Source organism: Mustela nivalis, assembly GCF_964662115.1.
Source record: "Mustela nivalis genome assembly, chromosome: 3".
In the NCBI taxonomy this organism is placed as follows: Eukaryota; Metazoa; Chordata; class Mammalia; order Carnivora; family Mustelidae; genus Mustela; species Mustela nivalis.
Window position 1 is genome coordinate 83,194,997 of NC_139022.1, and position 25,751 is coordinate 83,220,747.

Genomic DNA, 25,751 nt, shown 5'->3' on the forward strand with positions numbered 1-25,751 from the left:
CACTTAAGATTACTGCTTATGTTCTGATATGTCAACTATTTAAAATTTTACTAAAGTCGGAGAACTTTCTTAATTTCAAAATTTACTGACTGAAGTATGTGCATAAAACACACATTTAAGCAATTAAAATTACAGGTGCCTGAGGTTCATGGTTTATTCGAATTATGATTCTTTTTCTTCCAAATATCAAAGTCTCATGTTATAAAAATTAAAATATTTACATATCTAAAATTTGTGATGAAAATTTAAACATAAAAAATAACAACTTAAGATATTTTCTTCTAACCACATCTAAATAAAATACGTAAAAAGTTGGTAGTGATTTACTGACCACATATATACGTGTTACTCTCACCGTCTTAAATGTTAATTTGAAAACAAAACAATAAAATCCTGATGGGAAAATGCTTCTTCTTAATATAATATACATTGTGTCAGGTAACTCTAAAACACATTTAAGATGACATAAAGTTCTTAAGTATTGAAAAAAAACAGAAACTTAATCGCAGGAGGTTATTTTGCAACTAGGGACTATTTCCAAAGATAGCACCCGGCTTGTTTTCATACAAGTTATTGTTTTACAAATGTGAAGTAAGTCAAAAGACTTTTTCCATTTCTAATTTACAAGTTTTCAATGCCTATCATTACATTAATTTGAATTTTCAAGCCGGTAATTAGTAATGTTTCTAAACAAATTACCACAGTCATTAACACAAGACAAGAGGTATCAGAAAATATTGACTGAAAGATGTTCAAAGCATGTGTCTCCTGGAAATGAAAGGTTATTTTCTTGAAAACATGTCCCATAATTTCTTTTCCTTACCATTCACCTGCTGAGTAACCTGGGATACTTTTACCTAGAGTTCCACAGCCTGCATTCTGTTGATTTCATACACATGGTGTCAATCAACATGTTCCTCCGGTGTGTGTGTCTTGCAAACTGACACCTGGATCCAGAGGTTATCAGATTCATATCTGATACTTCCACCAAATAATTTTTTAAATGCTAAAAATGTCCAGATACTATCTAAACTAAGGAAACAAGAGAAATAAATCCTAACCTCTCCAAGTTATAACAGTTTCAATGGTTAATTCAGTATTCTGTTTTGTTAACTACTGAATTTCTAAGTTTATTTCTAATTCCGTGGGTCATTCTCTTAATCCGAAAACAAACAAAAAAACAAAACAAAACAAAACAACCCCACCATAATTTGTTTTGGGGTGCCCGGATGGCTCAGTGGGTTAAACCTCTGCCTTCAGCTCAGGTCATGATCTCAGGGTCCTCGGATAGAGCCCCTCATTGGGCTCTCTGCTTGGCAGGGAGCCTGCTTTCTCCTCTCTCTCTCTGCCTACTTGTGATTTCTCTCTCTCTCTCTCTTTCTGTCAAATAAATAAATAAATAAATAATCTAAAACAAAACAAACAAACAAACAAAAAACCCCCACAGCAACAACAACAACAAAAACAAAACAACAAAAAAACCACCATAATTTGTTTTGGGGTGCCTGAGTGGCTCAGTGGGTTAAGCCTCTGCCTTCAGCTCAGGTCATGATCTCAGGGTCCTGGGACAGAGTCCCGCATCGGGCTCTCTGCCTGCCTCTCTGCCTACTTGTGATCTCTGTCAAATAAATTAATAAAATCTTTAAACAACAACACATAATTTGTTTTTATTATCTTTGAAAAATAAGTGGTATGTGATACTTTCATAATTAAAGTGTTAAAATAATTCACCCTTTAAAGTTTCATTATTCAGAAGATTAAAATTTTAAAAATCTTTGTGACATCTTACTTGGATTACTCCACTGGGATTCACACTGATCATGGTACAAATCCCACGAAACGCTGAATCCTTTTCCTCATTGTCCCTTATGTTTCTCAGAGAGGTGCACCTATTAAATTATAGAACTGAGATTAGCATTTAAATAAAAAGCAGGTTCAATCACAATACTAATGGACAGTATTTAATGGAATAAGCACACAGTATAGGTAATGTTTAGATTCAAAGAATTTTCATGAAGTTTAAGTTTCTCATTCTCCCGGTATGTCTGGCTCATCTTCTAATCTCAATATAGTGGAAGCCTTGAAATTCACATTTTCTTATTAATAGATTGCATCTATAAAATGGACAGTTGATTTTAATCTCCCATTTAAACTTGAAGTTGAGCCAAGAGTACGTTATTTTTAAAACTGTATTATAACTTGTATTCCATTAAACACTACTAAAAATGACTTGAATTGAAAGATTATCAATTGAAAGAAGCAGAACATAGGATATACTGCCACAATATAAACTATTATTACACAACTTATGGTGTAGATGTTTAACTTTAACATTAACAAGCAAATAAAGTTTTTATACATAACATAATTTAAACATGTATTTCTTAATGCAATCCAAGTTTTCAAATTAATTCTAAAAAAGAAACAATGCAAAAACCTAAATTTATAGAATTTGCATGCATCTTTATTTTACTGGTGGATATTTAAATGCTTTTCATGTATAATCAAGCTTTTTAACACAGCAAGCATGTGACAATCTTATCCCATGCATCAATTAGTCGTTAGCCACAACATAAAATAAATATACATGACGATGCTACTGAAAAACCTCACAAACCTGATAGGACAAGATTAGTCACATGGTTGGCAATGATTAAGGATTGTGATTTTTGTAACCAACTGAAAATATATCTAAAAGTGAGATAGAAAGAGAAAGAAAGAGTGAAGAAAAATGAATTAAAAAAAAAAGATTGAATAATACACACCAGGGTCTTATAAACTGCTGTAGCATGGGGGCCACCTCTTGAGGACAAACGTAACCAAGACGACCAATTGTTATTGCTAAGGTAACGCAATCACGGTTATACACCACCAAACGCCAACCAAGACATGAGCAAATGAGGGGGAAGGAGAAAAAATAAAGAAAAAACAACAAATAACTCAGAAACAGAAACCAACAGAATTTGTGTATGATAATAAACATAAGATTTCACCAGTGCTGTTTATTACCACCCCCTAAAATAAGGGGCAGCAACATATATGGCATACTCTTGGAAAAAGGAAAACAAAAGGAATTAAAAAAACTTTAAAGATTGAGAGAACACCAAAAACCATGAAGTGCTTTTCTCGCTCAATCAAGTAAGAAGAAATTCTGTTAATAAAAAGATGAGCGATTAAAATGCATGGATTTAGAGATTCTCCATTCAAAGTCAGTTGAAATTTCAGAATTTAATAATGAAATCTATGTTTTTCCCCCAAGAATTATTAGTAAATGCGAATGATTACATTTCTGAATTGTTTACTCAAACACAGTTCTCAGAAGTTAAAACAGTTGAAATTTCTTTACTTCTCTACGTCTTTTTAAATAAGTGATTTCCAATCTTTCAAAATCACCTAGAAATTTAATCGCAATTTAGGTAGTTCTGTTTGTTAACATTTCTAAAATGAACCAGTGGACTTTTTGTTGCTTGATATCAAAATCAACCATCAAATTTTAGGGGTTACAGTATACACCTAATGAATGAATTGGAAAATTGCTGTGCGGTTGCCAAATTCCATTCCAATTAACCTTTGATGGTGATGATCATGGTAACAACTCAGATAATAGCCCACTAATTTCAAACCATTATTTGACATTAAGAAAATTTACAGTCCACTGTAATGATATGTGGACAAAAGGAACAAACACATAATCTGTCTTTGCTATAAAAGGCATAGCACAAAATTGGTAAGACATTATACTGATCACATGCTAGAATTTTACTTAAAAATTTCGAAGTGGGAATTACTCAAACATATTCACCATCAAAATTCATTCAGGAAGTCCTTAAACTTACGAAGGGCTAAAAGAAGTTGCAACTCAGAACTGCATTCTGCAATTCAAAGGTACATACATATAAATACATTTATACACAACGGGAAAAAAAAATACAAACAGAAAACAAACCATAAGGTGCTTTAATGGTGTTCTCTCAAAAACTTACAGGTTAACCTTTCATAAAAAAAGGGTGGGGGAGGGTAAAGAAAAATGTTTAAGGATTACTTGAAGCAAACTACACAGATAATACTAAAATCCAGCAGATTCATATGAAGCAAGAGAAAGAAAACCTATGTTCAAAAGACACAAACTATGCAACATTCTCATTAAACAGGCAAGTATGAACAATCCAATGAAACATGCGATAAAGCAGATGATGGTCCATTGAAAAAGTTCAGTGTAGGATATACTAATTGGAAAAAGAGCAAATAACTGCATGTACTTAGAATTGGCTTTATGAAATATTAAGAAGACAGTAATTAAGTTGCTAAAATCTACAGACATTAGCCATGGACAATGGTTTTATTTTTGTTAATTAACACCCACTTCCCCCTTTTGGATAAGGAATAATGGGAACATTTTCTGCAGCCACTTGTGATAAGATTAATCCAGTGAATCCCAAGTGCTTTTCAATCATATCAATTTAATTTGTCAACTTGATGGACATTATCAACTTCTTGGTTTACAGTAAAAGAATAATTAGAATATAAACTTATAAATAAAGCCAATTTGTTAAAGGAACTATCTATAAATTCACAAGCTGATATCCCACAAGAAACTTTAATATACATTACATTCAACATTTATTTGCAGTTATGCATTCACATTTAAAAATAAATAGGAAGTTTCTTTAGGTTCAACAGTAATTTTATAATGGCAAGTGTTCCAAATCTGAATGTCATGTATCGGTACTGCATTCTAAAGAAATAAAAACCTGACAAGATTTCATAACCATCCTAATACATAGGTTTTTATACTTTTCAGCAAGAAAATCTAATTCACGTCACGATATAAACAGTACCCATACAGCCAAACAGCTATATAACTGTTTCTTAATTCAAAGATTTCCTTCCATACCAATAAACATATCAACTTTAATCACATTAAAATATTCACTTTCTATAATTAAATATAAAATTAAAATGCCTTTGAAAACAAATTTTCTTATTTAGAAGACCTTATTTTAATCTTCATATAGTATTTTGGTAAAACCCTCACTGACTATGAATATATTTACTGGAATTATATCTTAGTTATATAAAGAAAAGAATGTGCCTGATTGAAAACAAAATTCACATCTTTTATCATTATTAACAAAAATCAGGGTGGGTGGAAAGAAAAAAATCACCCTGGAATGTGTTCTATAGTATGGAAGGTACTCTTTAATATCAACATGCTCTCTATAAATGCAAAAGAGAAACAAGCCTCCTGAATAAAAATCCCATAAAGTACTGCCTTAAGTTCCCAATTTGAAGGAAAATAATACAATGAAATACAAAATACACATGCCACTGTTAACCAATTAGCCTCTACACTGATGTCTATTTTTGACTACAATTTTGTAGATTAAAAAAAAAAAAAAAAAAAAAAATTACTTCCCAGCTGCCAGTTACTCTCTGAATTAATATAAATTAAAATTCATATTGTTCAATAGTTATTTTAGCTGGGGTCCATTTGAGGGAGTATTTAAACACATAATAGGGGGGAGTGTTTTTGAAAGTCTCTGAAAATTGGTTATGCAATATAGTTAAAACAATACATACTGTCACTGAAATCTCAAATAGCTGTTAATAATAAGCTGTTTCTAAAGCTAGTTTTGCTTTGGTTTCTCTACGCATCTTAACTTTAAAAGGCAAATAGTTTTCTCTTCACCATAACAGTTCAGTCATATGGTACCTGTATTCTCTAACAACGTCTTTGGTGTGTTGGGTCTGTTAATGATTTCTACAAGCTGGTGCAACACCATAGGAATATAAGGCTGCATCTCTATACCTAAATCACCCCCAAAAGAGAAAACAAAACAGAAAAAATTTAATGTTAAAATATCAACATAAAATATTCTGTTCCCTTTATTAACTGTGACATAAGTTAATAATAAATATTTATGTATAAAACTCATTTAGGTTAAAAAGAAAAAGCAATTACAAAAGTATTAAGGCATCTAAAAATTTACAGTGCTTTTAAAAGGGGAGAAGGATCTTACCCATCTGAATGGAGATTTCTCCAATTGCCCATGTGGCATTATTGCAGACTGAAATGAACTCTGGATTTAGGTTGGTTCCCAGTATAGGCATGAAATCAGCTAGAAGAAAAATTTTTTAATAACTATGTAGTAAACTTTTCAACAGCAGTGTATTGTGCTTTAAAGGAACTCTACTAGGTGGAAACTGAAATCTAGGCAAGAAATACCAATTTTTAAAAGATTTTAATAAAATTTAATTTTAGGAAAATAAAAAAGGCACTATATCTGGCCACTGAACTTTCTATGAAGTAGACCAGGAAACATTAATTTCGGTCTATTTTAGGTATTATTAAAATGAGTTGGTCAGAGTAATCACTCTTGTGATCAGATGGAGAAAATTTAAATTAAAAACGAGGAAAACATGATATGACTTTCTTCAAAGCTAGTTTTTCACACGCACAAATATTTTTTAAAAAATCAATGATTTTGGCTTTTAAAGAACTTTGACCTGAGTGTTCAGATTGTGATCTCTAAATATCATTTTCCACTTAAAAGGAATGAGGGCTCTCAGAGAAATGTCTCATTGCAGGCTAAAGGCAGGAAATGTACAAAACAAGCCTGGACTATTTTGTCATACCAGGAAGGACTAAGGAGCAAATTTAATTAAGCTCCCACTGCCAGTGGTAGGACAATTTGAGCATCATGAATTCATACTGACACTCAAAGAAGAATCAAACACAAACAAAAACTGAACTCTGAAACACAATATAGATACCTGTGGAAGATGCTGGGAATCAATTCATTATTTTGAAAACTGGTAAACAAAGAGAAAGAATCAAGTAATTATCCTGCCTCCCCTGTATGGTTTGTACCTCATGGTAATATTACACTGGTATGAGAAATGTCTCTATGTATATATTCTCACTGTTAAATCAAGAATTAGAGCAGCATCCTTTTTTTAAATCCCCAATAAGCTTTTTAAAGATTTTTTTTTTATTTAATAGAGTGCAAAACTGAGAGAACTCACGGAGGGACAGGGAGAAGCAGACTGGCCGCTAAGTGGACAGCCCTATGTGGGGGTTGATCCCAGGACCCTGAGATCATGACCTGAGCTGAAAGCAAACACTTTACTGAATGAGCCACACAGGCACCCTAAGTTAATAGACTTAAAGCCAGAGTTTCTAAACCTCAACAATACAATAATTTTGTCCAGATCATTCTGCCATTGGGGGAGGGTGGTGCACATGAAGGGCACTGTATCACGCATTTGTTTGATCTTTAGCAACATTCTTTGCCTCCACCTACTAGGTACAAATAACACACCTCCAGGGTTAAACAAAATGTCTCCAGACACTAGCTGATGTAGTGTTACAATTGCCCCTCGTTGAAAGAACCCTGATCTAGAAAATAACCATCATGGCCAATAACATAAAAAAAAGAAAAGAAAAGAAAAGAAAAAGGTAGCTAGACACAGTATACCTCCTGAAGAAGATACACATGGTTTGTAAAGTCTGAAAAAAAAAAAAAAGTAAAAAAGAAAAGAAAAGAAAATCCTTCATACAAGTCTAAATTCATAAAAACTAAAGCAGGTGTTAAGTATTGGTAGAACAAGCTTTCCATAAAATAAGAATTCATTACACTTTCATTTAGAGTAGTCAGGCTTAAACCTGAGGGTTTAGCACAGCATAATTAATGTTATTACTCAAAGTTCAGAAATACAGTTGTTATTCAAAAGCACAACTGCGAATTGGGTCAAGTTGGTCAAAGGGTACAAAATTCCAATAATAAATAAATCCTGGCATTGCACTATATGATATGATAACTATAGTTAATAATACTGTAATATAAATTCCAATATTTGGAAGTTATTATGAGAGGTCTTAAAAGTTCTCATAATAAGAAAAAAAAAATCTTTTCAGTACATGAGGTGATGGATGTTAACTAAACTTACTGTGATTTTGCAATATATGCCTATATCAAATTAGGTCAGCCAAACTGACACATGTTATATGTTAATCATATCTCAATATAACTGGGGGCAGAAAGCTGAAAAACCCAAAGTACATCTGTATCAAATGAAAAAACCATTTCAGGTCCATGTTTTAAACCATGGTCCACGAAATCGTGTATTTTAAGAAACTAGCATCCAAAACGCTGGGATATAGATTCTAAAGAAAACCAAAAAGCCACTTAATCCACGATTTTGAGAGCAGTTCAGTTTACGTTATTCAAGAACCTCTTATTGTCACAAAAGGCTAAGACAATGCTGTAATGTTAAAACAAAAACAAATTGTTACTTAAAGTAAATGCTTTGGAAAGTTTCCTATGATATCTGAAAAAGTACACTGGTTTATGAGAAAGGCTATTATTACTTGTGGGTACCTCTAACCCCCGCAGAAGAATGTTACTCAAAAGTTACCAGTAAACTAGCATATGGTACCAAGGTTACACAGGTGGCATGTCCTTCACACTAAAGTAATACTTTTCCAGCTTTTCTCCAGTCATACTATAAATGAGTGCCTCATGACCGGCTCAAAAGTGATCACGAATTTAAGGGAGCAATGACATTCTCATCCTACCTGTTTCACTCAAAGCAGCTTTAACTAGTATAGTATGTATTTATAAACGCTGGGATTCCATGACATTTCAGTTTAATAACAGAGAAATATAACTGATGTAAAACTAATATTAAGCACATCATAGCAGTAGGAAATGTTCATACCTATACAAGGCTTAACATGCTGAAAGCAAGCTTTTGTCAGGTCACCTAACAGGGCGAAGGAACTCTGCCGAACTTCTGGCATTTTATCCTACAAGGAATAAGAAGAAATTAACCCCAATGTGACACAGAGCATCAGGTTTTAATACATTTTAATTTAACAAGTCTCACCTGCATGCACTGATACATTAGTGTTAGAATGTTACTTCGGGCTACTAGCTGTTCAATGTTGCCTCCAAGCCCTTCAGCCAGGCCACTGAGTAAATCAAGAGCCACTATCATAAAATCTTTATCAGGAGCCTCATACTGATCTGGTTGAGCATTGTTCAGCTGAAATTAGACAAAAGTTTCAAAAAACTTAGTTTGAATCAATTAGATGAAAAAAATTTGTATACATTATGTCTATCCTTAGAAAAATGCTTATGATGCGAGGGGGAGTAGATGTAACTATTTTTTTAAAAATACCATGGCTTGTGCAAGAGTCTTCTGTACTAGGTTTACACAACGCTGGTACACAGGTTCACAGTATGGAAGGAAACCAGACTGCAGGGCTGTGGCAACTGAAGATAGGCACTAAAAAGAATAAAGGAAAATGTAAATTTCTGGACATACTTAAAAATTATGATAAATGCTTACAAGAGTACTCAGTAAGTTTCTGGTCATGTGTGAGCCTGCTCTACTATTCTACAATAGCAGGTTATCTTTTCAGAGCTCTCCTCTTTGGATGCCACTCAACAAATGCTGTTCAGTTTGTGGAGGTTTCCTCAAAAAAGTTTCTGTAAGGAACATTATCCTTGGAGAACCAGATTAGGTATTACATATGCTTATTTTTTTCATCAAATATAAGATATTTGTTTATCCTTTCATGATTAATGATATGGGTGGAGTTTTAATGAGGATACCCTGAGCGCCTGCCTGAAAGTAAATCTATTTAAGCATAATGGTTTTTCTTGTTTTTGCTGGGCCAGAATCAGCCACTGCTCTTAGTCATGGAGGTTTTTACTTCTCTGGCTAGGGACAACCACAGCAGAAATGATGACCCATGAAATGACAGGGGAAACAAGAATGGCAATGACTGAAATGGCTCTACCAGCATCAATTCATGTAAATTATCATATTTGATTGCATGTTCAGTTATTTGAGTAACATATCAACTATCAAACCTCCAAATGGACAGAAAGGGTATGAAGCAAAGTCCTTCCCTTATCAGCACCAAGACTCCATTCTACTTCACATATGACTAAATGTGTGTATATACAATAGGTATATAACACACCAAATAATTTAAACTATATCAACTGTCATGGTATAGCTATGTATCTATATAAACAAATGCAATTTAATAGAGGACCTATAAGTTGATATGGAAACATCTCCAAGTTAACTGATTAACACTGAAGCCGAGCAGGTGAGAAAACATGTAATATAATCATTTGATGACCTAAAGAAAAAGAAAACAAAAACCAACCAACTTAACACATCCATTATGGGTTTTCTGTTTAACAGTATTTCTTAGTATGGAAGTACCATAATTAAGTAAGGGCAGTTACCTACTTATTCAGCATTTTAATAGAAGTGATTCAAAATGTTCATCTATTAATATTTTACTCATCACATATTCCCACATTTTATATTTACAGATGTATTTTGATGAAACACGCTATTAGATTAACTAAAGGTTACCAGCTCAGCATACCTCAAGTAAAGGGAAGAGATCTTTATCTTCATCCTTTAACATGTTCCATTTCTGGATCAGTGGAGGCATTAACATCTGAATATATTCCTATTTGTGAAAAACACATAAAGCTCCACTATCATATATCATACAAGCCTTTTCTGGGTCTATGAAAATTAAAATCCATTTAGAGTAATCGTGTAAAATTATTACAGAATGCATTTTAAAGACTCAGTCTGCTCTCCTAATTAGCACATTTAAAATTTTTATTTTCTGCTTTTTTATAACCTTGTTCTATTTTTAAGTCACTGTATATCCTTTGTGAAATAAAATGTATACAAGTATACCACTACCCAAAAATTATTTGATCAAAATAGGGATAATCTGTGTAAGTTTTACTCTGAATATTTTCCAGTTCTGGAGCTTTTAACATATAGTATGGTCCTTGCTGTACACTATGTTAGAAATGACAGGTAAGCTTACAGATGCATTTGTATAAGATGATTCATAATCATTTAAGCATCTTTAAACTTTAGAATCCATAAATAAATATATAAATAAGTACTAAATAAACAATGGTAATCATAAAAACAAGGGGCACAGATTCCAGAGGGTCTAACACATTCACAAGAACTCTCTCCAACCCCCTGCACACAAAAGACTAACCAACATCAAAGCAAACCCACAAACCAAGTGTCTTGCACTAAGCTTTAAATTTAACTTCTAAACACAATTTTTTAAAGACTTCATATAGCTATCATAAACATGCCATCTATTCTTCCGCTGGGAATTTTGAGCCTGAAATTCTATTATTTAAATCCTATTCAAACAAATCCAATTCCATCATACTCTTCCTAACCCTACTAAAAACAGAGTTTGGCTCCTTAGCCATATACACATACTTCTTCTATACCACTACTCAGTACTTCCAACTTATTATCCCAATTTCTAATTGTCTTATCTTAGTATATGTTCATTCCCCCTATACCTCTAAGTTCCAGTGAGAAAACAAAGAAAACAAATGTGGTACTCTAAAGCTTTATTTATGAAGTGGTAGATAAAAATACCTGGAATTAAGCATAAGGTGAAACCCACAAGACCTTTATCATCCCTTTTCTAAAAAGTGTTGGTACATTCATGTGATATGCTGATATGATTTCCACACCAAGAACATATTTACTTTTAATACTATCTAGAAAGTATGTTTGCTGACTTAAGATCTACCTTCTTAAAGTAATAGTTAATCACAGATACTCACGGGTTTGTTTAAATGATGTCCTACTGAATCTGCTAAAGTTCCTATGGCATCATAAAGAATGAGCAGGTTCTTATGCTGGTATTTACTAAAAGCGAAGACCAAGGTATCAAGTATATAAGCAAGGTAAGGAACAAGTTCCGTACAAGCCTCCTCTTCTAAGGTAGCAAAGGCACTAGAGTTTAAAAAAACAAAACAGAGAAAGAGAGAGAGATTATTACTGCTGCAGTTTATCATAGAGATAGGAAACCAAGTCTGTAGTATACACAACATCTATTTATACTTTATATGCCTATCTCCTTACCTCACTATACTAGAAGCTTATTTTTATTATTCATTCCCCATTTCCTCTCACTTCTTTCAAAGAGGCTGCCACCTACTGGCATTTGCTTCACTACAATAGTAACATCTAAAATTATTGTTGGTTCTTAATATTCAATCATTCAACAAACTGAGCAGTGTCGTGACCTCCTAAATGTTTCCTTTAGTAGGAGGGGAAAGGGATGATGCAGGTGGTCAAAGGGCACAAATTTTCAGTTGTAAGAATAAATTCTGGGGGCACCTGGGTGGCTCAGTGGGTTAAGCCGCTGCCTTCGGCTCAGGTCATGATCCCAGGGTCCTGGGATCGAGTCCCGCATCGGGCTCTTTGCTGAGCAGAGAGCCTGCTTTCTCTCTCTCTCTCTCTGCCTACTTGTGATCTCTCTCTGTCAAAAAAAAAAAAAAAGAATAAATTCTGAAGATCTAAAGTACAGCGTGGTGACTGTAATTAATAATGCAGTGCCGTCCTAATTGCGGAGCATAATAAATAACACAGAGGACATGGGGAGATGGAGAGGAGTTGAGGGAAGTTGGAGGAGGAGATAAACCATGAGAGACTATGGATTCTGAAAAACCACCTGAGGGTTTTGAAGGGGGTTGGGGGGTGGGAGGTTGGCGGAGCCAGGTGGTGGGTATTACGGAGGGCACGCATTGCATGGAGCACTGGGTGTGGTGCAAAAACAACAAATTCTGTTACGCTGAAAAAGAAATAAAAAAAAAAAGAAAAAAAAAAAGGCAGTGTTGTATACCTGAGAGTTAACCATTCATATCACACAAAAGAGTTACTTATGTCAACTATGTCAGGTGATGGATGTCTTAATTTTATCTTGCTAACTGTTCCATAATGTATGTTTACCAAGTCATCATGCCGTATACTTTTTCATTTTTTTAAAAAAGATTTTATTTATCTGACAGAGATCACAAGTAAGCAGAGAAGCAGGCAGAGAGGAGGAAACAGGTTCCCTGCTAAGTAGAGAGCCTGAAGTGGGGCTTGATCCCTGTTCCTGGAGATCATGACCCGAGCCAAAGGCAGAGGCTATAACCCACTGAGCCGCCCAGGTGCTCCCACGCTGTACACTTTAAATACATGGATTATTTTTGTCAACTTTTCCTCAATAAAGCTTAAAAATGTTGGTCTAAATTCTACACCATACATTAGGATGCAAAGTTTGTTATTATAAACTTGCCTTATGTATGGCTTACCTATTAAGACAAATTAAGACACAAAAAACAAACACTCAAAAGAGTCTGAGTAGTTACTTAAATTTAGGCCTAAATTTGTCTGGACTCTAAGGTGTACCTGGCTCTTCATTTCTAAAATTAAGGTTTGTATTATTTTCTATTCTACCCACTCAGCAATTTCCCAAAACAACAGGCTTAAGCCATTTGTTAGTGAAAGCCCGGTCTTAAATTGTTTATGTATTTCCTTATAGCACTTGCCATGAATTATAATCATACAGTTGTTTAGTATTCTATACTAGCCTCTAAATTTAAGATGGCAGGGACTGTAAACATAGCATTTAATACATGCCTAATGACTAGTAAAGTTTAAAAAAAAAAACCACAAAACACCTTAAGGAAACCAATTATAGTATGTATCCTCCCCTCATTAAAAAAGTAGTGCCAAAGCCCTTTTGGTTCAATGTTCTTTCCTCTTATTAAGGATTAGAATGCTTTCAGGTGTTTTTGCTTCTCATCTGGTAAAGAGTACAACTCCACTTAAATTCATTTCCCTTTTTTCTTCTTATTAACAAAGTCAACAGTAAAGCAATTCTAATTAAAAAGTTAAGAGCTGTAAATATGTCAGAACTTTTCAGAATACAAAAGGTTTGTTCAGGAAACTGGAATATTTATAGTAATGAAACTAACTGCTGATCTGATAGAAAAAAAGACAGCCCCAAACCCAAACGACATATAGCTACTGGAGTGGATTCACAAAGTGAAAGCTAAGTCATTGTGGGACTTTTCTAGCTGACCTTTAAACTAATGATGTGATGTGAGTCTGGTCGAACTCTGTTATTTCTTCAAGAGCAAGACCCTTACTATCACCACTCTAGATGTCTGCAAGAATTAAGATGAAAGAATTCTACTGTTACCATAGGCATAGAGAAAGGAAATGAATTGAAGAAACAGCTGACACCTAAATGACTCACATTTTGATTTACAGAATCTACAGGTAATAAAAGCTCCATTAACAGTTTAAAACCAACATTCCACCACAAAGCTGAAAATTAGTTTCTCACTAAAATACCCACTCCCTTTTCCCACAATCAACAACGTTATGGATTTGTCCCACCTGCAGGCAGCTTCTTGTACTCTCTTGTTGCTGTCGAGGATTCGCTTTAGCAATTCTGTCATTAATGGCTTCAGGTACGTATCAGGGGGTTGGCTGACTACCCAGTGTGCATAGCGGCTAAGAGTCCAGCACGTTATGGAACGCACAAGAGCCTTTTTATCAGAGAGGCACTGAATAAGGTGGGGAATGAGCTCAGGCAGGTACGGAATCATGCCTTGCATACAACCTGAAAAAAAAGTAACAAATCTCTCAGAAAGTGCTAAAATTCAGTTAAAATTATTTCAGTTGAATACTAAACTGATAAATGCAGCCATAAAAAATATTCAGATCAAAAAAATAGAAAATACTGAGATCATCTCTATCGCAATAAATATTCTCTAATAATCTGTTCCAAAATTAAAAAAAAAAAAGAAAGAAAGTTAATTGGTCCTAAGTATCTTCTAGTAATTAGGAAAGCTTGTTTTACTTCTGCTACACAAATTATGGCTTTCAGAAGTGCCTACAAAATAATTCAATTTCTTGTATATATATGCCTATCTCCAAGACACAGTAACCCTTTATGGGGGTTGATGTGACTCTCCTACTATGTTTTTAACACTTACCAATGGAGAAAATATTTTTTCTAGCAGTGGGGATGCTTCTAACATCAGCCTTCTCATTCTGTTCCCTTTATTGTAACAGAAGCATTTGTAAAATATCATGATGGGGTTAAAAGTAAGCCTATGGCTAAATAATAATTAACTGGTTCAAGGTAAAAACTTGTCCTGACAGGTTTTTTTTTTTTTTTTTTTTAAATTGCATTCTTTTACTCTGAGGGAGGCTGAGCATCTTTTCATGTGTTTAAGGGCTGTCTTTCCATTTTTGTTAGTTATCTATTAGCATCATTTGCTAATGTTGCTATTTAGGTATTTTCTTCCATTTTTGTTAGTTATCCATTAGTATCATTTACTAATGCTGCTATATAGGTATTTTCTTTTTTTCCAGTTCATTCCTTTAGGCTTTTTTTTTTTTTTAAATTTAAACTCAATTAACAAACATATAATGTATTATTAGTTTCAGAGGGAGAGGTCAGTGACTCATCAGTCTTATATAATACCTGGTGCTCATTATACCACATGCCCTCCTATTTTTTTGATCTGAATATTTTTTATGGCTGCATTTATCAGTTTAGTATTCCACTGAAAAAATTTTAACTGAATTTTAGCTCATTACACCAAATGCCCTATCATCCAGCTACGCCATCCCCCACGGCCCCCCGGCAGTCTCCCCTCCAGCAACCCTCAGTTTGTTTCCTACGATTAAGAGTCGTAAGCCTTATGGTTTGCCTTCCTCTCTGATTTTGGTAAGAGGACTTTTGGATTTAAACATCTTTTTTAAGGTTAACGTAGATCACAGTGTCATCTGTTCCACATTAGCAACACAAGAGAGCAAAAAAGTATGTGAATTCCAGCCTGAATCATCTTTGCTTATTACATTCCTTAAAGTGGTCCATCTGCATTAGAGCCTATTAAAGACTTCACAGTTCAGTTTTGACTTAGACTTACCTTCAGCAATTGCTCCTAAAACCAAGATGCCAGATTCTTTAACAACCCATTCATGATGAAAAAGCAATTCTTTCAAAAGGGGCAAAATGTGTGGCAAAAGCTCATCACGATACACATTTGCAAGAACATCTAGGGCAGCAGCAGAACATTTTCCTAAACAAATATTTAATTCAAAAACATTACATTAAACTCTATTATCATTAACCCTATTATCGTATTTGTTCAATGTACAACACTTTAGTCACCTACAGTTTTAAAGACTTCAATTAAATAGGAAGCAATCTGTTAACAAGAAATATTTTTTGGCCAAGAATTAGAAACCTAATCATGAAGGTATTCTCTTTTGCATATGACTGCCACACTAGGATTCTTTTGTTTACAGAGAAAAATCAAAATACTGTTCCACTCAATTTAGTGCTTCTAGGATATGATACCCACTTCTACAACCTGCAGTAAAATGTGTACATTTATTATTTCTACTTAATATTCTGAGCGGTAGATCATTTCAAATCAAATACATAATGACTCAACAAGAGATCAGGCAAAGAAATCTTAACAAGTCACTAGCATCTGAAGCATAAAACAGGCCAGAAAACATTCCTTCCAGATAAAGGAACTATTATTAGCTATGGAACGATGGATCAATTAAGATTTCATTTAATGTGTGCTTGCTTCGGCAGCACATATACTAAAATTGGAAAGATTTCATTTAATGTAATAATTAAGAAAACAAAAATATAATTAAGCATAAAAATTTTTCCAAATGTGATTAGGCATATTAAATAGTGGGTCACAAATCATTAAAGAATATTAAAATCCTTTTTGAAAAAAGGCTGTTAAATTGGCTAGAAGGAACACCTTACTCATCAATAAGGGTCTTGGTTATATTGTATGATGGAACCATACAAATGAGTAATATACTACTACCATGAAAGACAAAGAAATCTTAATGTACTGATACAGAATGAGTTAGTTATATGATAAACGGAAAAGAACCAACAGAGTACATGTAATCTCATTTCACTACTGGGAAGTCAGCCTTGTCTCCAAAAAAAATTTTTTTTTTACATACATTTTGTCTGCATGTGCACAGAAAAACTTCTGGAAGGGTATGAAAATGGGTGGGATGTTAAGAGGGAGTAATTCCCTCCCCCAATTCAATTTACATTAGTGCTTTTGTAAAGTTACCTGTATCCTGCCTCCAGCCTAAAAGTAGGGATATACAAGGAGGTGGTATACTAGCCTCCCACTGTGCTGTTTTGCTTTCCATGGTTTTGGTTACCTTCAGATAGGTGCAGTCTGGAAGCAGATGCTCCTTCTTCTGATGTATCATCAGAAGATTTATAGTAGCCTAACCGCTATACCATAATGTCTATTTCAGTTAACGCCCCCTCCCACCTCATCATGTGAACATTTTATCATCATATATCATCACAAGGGTGAATGCAGCACAGTAAGAAATTGTGAAAGAACACATCACATAATGTTTTCTATGGTATATTGTTATAATTACTCTGTTTTATCACCAATTAATATTGATAATCTCTTATGGTACCTAATTTATAAAGTAAACTCTATTGTAGGTATGTATGTGTTAGAAAAAACAATATATACAGGGTTTGCAAATATTTGTGATTTCAGGCACCTTTTGGTCGGGTTGTGGGGGCATCTTAGAACATACCCCCCTGCAGATAACAGGGGCTACTACAATCTGACAGAGGTGAAGACATTGGGCTCTCTTGCTATGGGAAACCTGGGTTCCAAAAATTAAGTGTGTCATTAGTACTAGCCATGTTAAATAACCAACCTTGGTAAGTTTCTCTTTTTGCAGTTTCCTTACCAACCTAAGGCTGTTGTAAAGTTAAATGGGATATTAAAACAAAACAAAACAAAACAAAACAGGGTTTCTTCTTGGGGTGATGAGAATGTTCCAAAATTTACTGTGGTGATGGTTGCATAACTCTGTGAATATATGAAAAAACCACTGAATTATAGTCTTTCATGAGGGCACTGTACAATATATGACTTAGTTCTCAATATAGTTGCTACCAAAGCAGGCAACTCTATTTTTTCTTTTTCACTTACTTAGATTCCAGTCAGAAATTGTATCATCATCATCAATTTCATCATCATCATCATCCTCCTCTTCAATTCCATCTTCATCATGCTGCTGAGCCACTGTCCTTGATCGATGAAAACGTGGCCTTATATCCTGTTCACTATCAGGAATTGTTTCATCTTCTTCAACATCACCCTTTTTTTAAAAGAAAAATTGTGATGATATTCAATTATCATTATTGAGAGATGACGCCATGTATGTGGTTCTGAAAGTATATCTAAGAACCACTCCCCTGCGCAGAAAAGAAATCTTTGTCAAGGGGAGAAAAAACTACCTTACTGCATATTAGGTTCAGGACCTGTAACTGCATTACATTGTTTCCCATCAGCTGGTATAATCCAGACCATCTGTATAAAATTCAGACTGTATTTGAAAATTTTAAAATAAACTACAAGTAATTTGAAACAACAGGAAATTTATGCTAACTCTACCAGAACCATCTGGTTCCAATGAAGTTAGAGTACATTAGCACCCAAATTCATTGATGGCTTCTACCTTTAAACTCTGTAGCATATATAAGAAGAAACATACTTATACAGGGTCGATTTTAAGTAAATATGCTTAGTCAAATTCAAAGATTCTCTAGAATCAATAAAAAAACAACCTTACCTATTTATCCGAGAAGTTTCCTTACCTTAAGTAGGATAATATCTATATCTGAGTACTTCATCCCATTCACTAATACAGGAATCAATCTGTAAAGGAATAAATTCATGAAACAAAGATCTAAAAATCTTCTAAGAATTAGTAAGAAGTCTTAATGACCTTACTCATACTAGAAACATCAAACAAAGAGACAACTACCACTGCTAATCTGGTCTTGAAGCATATTCTATGATGTCTGTACTTCTCAAATATGGAGTATTCCTAATACATATCCCAGGCCCCCTTTACATACTCACATATGGGATCTCTTGGATTAAATCTTAGTAAGAATAAGGTAGCTTATCAAGAGTGGTTAGAAATAAAACTAGTAACAAAAAATTTAGTAATTTCTCCCCTAGAAATTTATCCTGAACATCATAACAAACATTCCCAGTTCTTTAAGACTTAATGTTTCTTGATGAAGTAACAAAACTAGAAACAATCTAAATATATGTCATTTAGGGCTTGGTTAAAAATAAATTACAGTAAAGTTAAAAATGAAACAGAAATGTATGAAACACATTTAGCATGGTTCTACTGGAGTTAAAAATAATGAGATTACCCATGTAATTACTTATATAAACAGACTACTATCTAGAAAGGATATGGAAAAGAAACTGGTATTTTTGGAAAACTGGAAAGGCTAAAAAGGGATAAAATTAATCATTTACTTTATTTCTAAAGAGTGTGACACTTTTACAATTAGCCTACATTCAGTATTTGTACTCCTTTTAATAAAAGAGATGACAGTGTTTAAAATGTATAGTAAGTCTAAAATAATTTATTCAAAAGAAATAACGCAAAAATGGAAAAAGAGCTCTACCAGTAAGGTTATTATATTATAGCCTTCAAAGAAGAAATTAGGAAATTTTAATTTCTTAAGAAATTAAGAAATTTTAATTTCTTTTTTTAAAAAAGATTTTATTTACTTATCTGACAGAGATCACAGGTAGGCTGAGAGGGAGGCAGAGAGAAAGGAAGGGAAGGAGGCTCCCTGCTGAGCAGAGAGCCCGATGTGGGGCTCGATCCCAGGACCCTGGGATCATGACCTGAGCTGAGGGCAGAGGTTTTAACCCACTGAGCCACCCAGGCACCCCAGAAATTTTAATTTCTTAAGAAATTAAGAACTTAAATTTCCAGTAAGAAAATGCTTAAGTCAGGATATCATGTCTAATCTGAAGCATTAACATAATCATTAAGCCAGAACCAAGATGTCTGTAAACATGGAATCCCAGGTATCCTGGAGTAGTTAGGAAAAAAAATTTACCAAAACACACAAGGAAAGGTCAAAATACTAATGACTTCAATTCCCTTTGTAGCTATGAGAAGTTTAAGCTCTGACTGCTTTAAGTTTTGATGATTTCCTTTCTCACTGGGCCCTTAACACGTTTAAGAGTCTACTGTGGATAAAAGGTTTTGAGAAAACTTAGGAAGCATTTAAAAGGCCACAGTTCTAGGGGCATCTGGGTGGCTCAGTCAGTTGAATATTGGACTCTTGATTTATGCACAGGTCATGAAGGTTCTGCAGATCAAGCCCCACCCAGACCTCCAGGCTCAGCGCTCAACAGGGAGTCTGCTTGGGATTCTTTCTCTCCAATGCCTCTGCATCACTGCCCCCCCCCCCAGCTGGCACATTCTCTCTCTCTCTAAATAAATTAATAAAATCTTAAAAAAAAAAAAGTCAATTGTTCTCTGCTTCTGAATTCTACCTTTAACTGTTCTGGGCGGCTTGGGAAATGTGAACAGCCAAAGGAAATTCATACCCATGACTATCATGTGGGCTTATTAATAAGCACTTTCCTTATAATCTAATGAGAAGGTATTAAGATCTTCATTTTATAGATGGGTCAACTAAGGCTAAGAGAGGTTACATTACTTCCACAAGGTCATTAATTTTAAGTAATGGGAGAGTCAGAAATCAAGACCAGTTTGGCCTGCCTCCAAAATAATTCTTTCCCCACACCAGATATAAGAAATTCTCACTCTCCACATTCATGTGTTAGGCCTTAGCAGAGGCCTTACTTCTAAGAGTTAAACACTTTAATGTCAATTAAATATGTGCAAAACCAATTCTGAGTACAACTTTACCATCAGTTAATTTGTAAACCCTTATTAACTAAAGGAATAGCAAATAGGAGAAAGCAGTGGGACTTAAAATTCCCTAGACAGATATAAAAATGTGGGATGGCCAAATTTTCAAGCTGAAAAGTCCTTCTAAATTCTAAAATACAGATTAATAGTAATTTAACATTACAGCTAATGAAACAGAACTATATCCAATTTATAATAAATAAAACCCTATTCATAAGCTACAGGCATTTTGCAGCACAGTCCGCTTTATTTCATTCACCAACAATGAAATCATTTATTACCTGTCAGTAATTTGGGTGGAAATAGTGAGGACAGATGGAAGACTATAAAATTCTGCAGTTAACAAGAGGTAAAATAAAGAAGTAAAGACAGTGAGCCCTGTCTATTCTTTTTAAGATGGAAAAAATTATAAAGTTATGGAGAAAGAAGAGAAAGAGAAAGTTCGAAGAGAGAATGTATCCATTTGGTGGGGTGAGGTCCCTGAAGAAAAAATTATGCTAACCACTTAGATTTTAAAAGACTCCTTCAATCCCTATGCAATTAAAATTATCTTACCAGGAAATTCTGAGTACACTGATGATAGGTTAACCTTATTTAAAGGAAGTAATATGTAGTAAAAAGATGAAATGATTATTAGAACAAAATAACTCATTTGGACAATTAAGATTATGATTTAGAATAAACCATCTCCAATTTTTAAAAAATCCCAAAAAACAACTGCTTCCTGAAAAATCTCTTTAGTTATAACACATGCTTATGCCAACTAAAATTAAGTCTGGCTTCTTTAGAACTTCCTTCCCTGATGGCAGAATGCAACATAAAAATGTAAAAATGAGGAATCACTATAAATTTAAGATAAAGGTAGCATTCAAAAGAAGGAACACTTACTTAGGAAGATGCCTTACAAGTACATCTTTGCATATGGGCTGCTCAGCCAAAGTGAGCCAGAATTCACAGGCTTCTAAAGCTACATTTTCGTCTTGATCTTGCGTCCTCTGTAGCATGTACTGAAAACAAAGAAGCATTAATATTAATTGGTTTAGATCATAAAATTAAAGTAAACCTAATGCTTGGCTCAGCAAGTTAAAGGTCCTCTGCTATCGCCTTAACTTTACAGTGATTCTTAACCTTGGCTTTGACTTTTTTAAAAAAGTTTCTGAGTCAACTCTAAAATCCAGCCAAACTTAAGAACAACTTTGGAATGCTGCTTAATGAAAAGTGTTCAAACTATGTATGGCATATCTGCTTCTGTAGAGGTGTATTTTCTCTTATGAAACCACCAAGATTTTAAACATGTATTAAATAATCAGTCTTCTTGGAAATACCAAAATAAAGTCCATTATACCTTTCATTAAAAAAATGAAGAATCTTTTCAAAACATAATTATTTAACCTCTTTCTTACATGTATTTTCACATATGTAACATATGTGACATACAATTATTATGCAATTACAAAACTTGAATTTTTGTATTTGGAAGGATGTAGGGATATTTCTTAAAGAAATTATAATCTATAGTCTCTAACATACCAAGCCAAATTCATTCTTAACTTCTTATTTCTTATTCTTAACTTCAAATAACATTTTTTTTTTAAAGACTTTATTTATTTGACAGAGAGAGATCACAAATAGATGGAGGCAGGCAGAGAGATAGAGGGAAGCAGGCTCCCTGCTGAGCAGAGAGCCCCATACGGTACTCGATCCCAGAACTCTGAGATCATGACCTGAGCGGAAGGCAGTGGCTTAACCCACTGAGCCACCCAGGAGTCCTCAAATAACATTCTTAACCAAATTCATTCTTAAGGAACATCAACATGAAATTTATCCAAAAGCAGTGTCTACCCCTCTTTAAAAAACCTTTATGTGCAAAAATAAATATAATCAAAGGTACGTATACGATTTCCCAAAGTACCTGGGTCTGGAAATGGGGTCAAGTGTTAGATGCAGCCTTTGTACATATTCTCTTCCAGACTAAAACATCTCACATGACAAAATGTGGCAACACAAGAATTGTGACAGGCCAATCCCTATTACATTCCACACCAAGTCCTATTACCATGCTGAATACTGCTAAATAACTATACCATTTTAAGTTAGCCTCCCCACAGGTGACATGGCCCCAGCAAATGATAAAGTATCTTTTAATTTTCCTATTAGCTCCAACTTTCACTAAAACCTTCAACCAACTTGACCCGATTCTTCTAGGCACTTCAGAGAGAACAGGTTCATCAGAGAAAATGTCTCTTACATTTTTTTTTAAAGATTTTTATTTATTTATTTATTTGACAGACAGAGATCACAAGTAGGCAGAGAGACAGGCAGAGAAAGAAAGGGAAGCAGGCTCCCCGCTGAGCAGAGCCCCCGATGCGGGGCTCGATCCCAGGACCCTGAGATCATGACCCAAGCCGAAGGCAGAGACTTTAACCCACTGAGCCACCCAGGCGCCCCAATGTCTCTTATTCTAATGCTGCTTTGCAACTATCTTTCCTTATGCTTTAGAAAAGGAGCTGCTGCACACTATAGATGCTAGCTTTTTTCTAACAGGTCACAGATCCCCATCCTTTAAGAGAAGATCTTCCCTCTACAGACCATAATTCTCTGGAGGTGAAAGGGAGGATCTAAATAATGTATTATTTAATACAACTGGAAAGCTATATATATACTACTCACATACAAATGAATCCAGTAATATGAAACGTAGGTGGTACAGTTTGCCACTATCAGGACTGAGTACTGGCCGAACAAGTTATTTTGTTCTAATAATAATTTTATCTTGTTACTACATATTACCTCCTACTAACCTATCATCAACATACTCAGAATTTTCTAGTAAATTATAATTGCATAGGGATTGAAGGAGTCTTTTAAAATCTAAATGGTCTGATGGAACTAACTGTAACAATTATGTATTTTCTACTCAGAAATTTCACTTTTACCATAAATCGTAAGAGGATCACATCAGCTTTACCAGTAATGGGTGGAAAGCAAACACTTCTAATTCCAACTCCAACGACACAAGAATGTGCCACTTAACCTACCACAGTTCTAGTAATCATTTAGCCTAACACGTATCTAGCGAACACAAAAAATTTACGTAAGTTATTCTTGTTAAAAGCTGTCTATTCCTTTAAGTAACTTTCCCCCCTATAAACACCTTCAATCTCACATAAAGAGAACTTATAATTTAAAGACAATCGTGAGCTGTTTTTCATAGATCACTGCAGCTGTTTTTCATAGATCACTGCCAACAAATGTGTTTAACCAATTTAACATTATACATTTTGTTCTCATGATTTTTCTTGGGAGAAAAAGGAGTGCGCCTTTAAGTCACCTGTATTACCTCAACTATGTTATGCATGTGAGGAAGCAGGCGATCCATTCGAACTTCAAGCAACATCACAAGTGCCCGGCATACATTTTTCCGTACCTCTGGTTCTTCATCAGCAGCCAAAGCAAAGAGGTTCTAGTGAATGAGAAACATTTTTTTCTAGTTAAGCATTCCTGTGTATTAGAAAGGTTTATACATAATAACAAGTCATCTCTAAGTTAGTAACATTTAGAGAAACCCTAAGAAGATATGGTACAAATAAACACTGTATTAACTGGCCTGCAATACTAGATTATAAAACAATTAACTAAACATAAGATGGTAACTGCCAAAAAGTATGACTTGGCAAATAATCTAAAGTCATTCTTTTGGAAAGACTGACTAATTGTGTTTTAAGGTAATTTTTAGTTTTTGAGAATAAAATTGTGTCATTAGAACATGGGACACTCATCTAGCTCACCTAGAAGAAGATAATCTTTAAAATGTAATTTATTTTAAAAAATTATACAATTTATTTTCCTTCAAAAGTACTGTGTGTCCAGAGATTATTTCTACCAATCCAGATTCTTAAGGTAGTAACAGGTACAAGTTCTTTAAAAGCATCGATAATGGGGAAATGGATGCTGAGTTTCCAACAACTTAACCCCAAACTGCTGTTGTTCACCAAGTCAACTACTGAATAAGCAGTAAAAGTTGCCATTAATCTTATGCTGTTCTTAACAAGTTTGTCACCAAGGTTAATGGGAAATAAAAGCGCCTGAATAAACGACAGACTGTTTCATTTAATCTACAAGACACTATTATTTGATTTTACAGATAAGGAAATATAGAAGTTACCTAACTTGCTAGGCAGGGGAGAATCTGAATATGGTTTTCATGGAATTTTAAGTCCACACTCATTCACTGTATCAACAAGCCTCCACTAGAAGAAGAGGTTGTCTTTGGTAGAGGTTGCAAATTGGACATGTGAGAAGACAGAATAAGCCTTCCCCCATCTCATTCTTGAGTTTTTCTTTCTCTGTGCACGTGCACATGCACACATGCACACACACACACACACACACTTATTTAAAAGTAGTAAAATGATCATTTAAAAAAAATACATAAAATCCAAAGTGTCCCACAATCTTCTCTCAAAAAAAACACCAAAAAAACAACACAAAAAAAAAAACGCAGGAAAAAAAAAATCTCCAAACTGAGGAACATAAAAGCTTATTACAAGGGGTAAGACAATGGAGAAATTCAAACACCAAATGTGACAGTATGTGAAGTACTGTTGTGAAATTTTAAAAATTTCGACCTCTACAAGTCCTGTCCCTGCATCTGACGCTTTCACAACTCTGTAGTTCCTTTTTAAATCAGACATATTTAACATGTTTGATAGTCTTCATTAAATCGGATGATGTCTTAAGTAGAAATATCTAGCTTTGTCAAGATACATCTTAGGCATGTATTAATAACCAATACATTTTCATTCATTATTGTCACACTCAGCAAACATTCACCCCCAATGAAAACAATGATAATTAAAGAAATAAATGATCCACTTATTAATTAATTAATTTTTAAAAAAGATTTTATTCATTTATTGGACAGAGACCACAAGTAGGCAGAGAGAAAGGCAGAGAGAGGAGGAAGCAGGCTCCCTGCCGAGCAGAGAGCCCGATGCGGGGCTCGATCCCAGCACCCTGGGATCATGACCCGAGACGTAGGCAGAGGCCCAACCCACTGAGCCACCCAAGCGCCCCTCCACTTACTAATT

The 25,751-nt window shown here is 34.3% G+C and overlaps 1 protein-coding gene across 2 annotated transcripts in view; it reads right to left on the reverse strand.

Annotated features, from left to right (window-relative positions):
* Positions 1-25,751, reverse strand: part of TNPO1 (transportin 1) — a 94,197-nt gene that overhangs the window by 9,899 nt on the left and 58,547 nt on the right. For both annotated transcript variants that reach the window (XM_082722921.1, XM_082722922.1), the window contains exons 8-22: positions 24,002-24,124; positions 21,550-21,668; positions 18,560-18,620; positions 17,892-18,060; positions 15,807-15,959; positions 14,263-14,488; positions 11,652-11,823; positions 10,415-10,501; positions 9,184-9,291; positions 8,890-9,048; positions 8,722-8,809; positions 6,021-6,119; positions 5,714-5,809; positions 2,766-2,841; positions 1,790-1,889 (exon numbers count right to left, since the gene is read on the reverse strand). In XM_082722921.1, the coding sequence (XP_082579047.1) occupies positions 1,790-1,889; positions 2,766-2,841; positions 5,714-5,809; positions 6,021-6,119; positions 8,722-8,809; positions 8,890-9,048; positions 9,184-9,291; positions 10,415-10,501; positions 11,652-11,823; positions 14,263-14,488; positions 15,807-15,959; positions 17,892-18,060; positions 18,560-18,620; positions 21,550-21,668; positions 24,002-24,124 (1,836 nt within the window). The remainder of the gene's footprint in view (positions 1-1,789; positions 1,890-2,765; positions 2,842-5,713; positions 5,810-6,020; positions 6,120-8,721; positions 8,810-8,889; positions 9,049-9,183; positions 9,292-10,414; positions 10,502-11,651; positions 11,824-14,262; positions 14,489-15,806; positions 15,960-17,891; positions 18,061-18,559; positions 18,621-21,549; positions 21,669-24,001; positions 24,125-25,751) is intronic.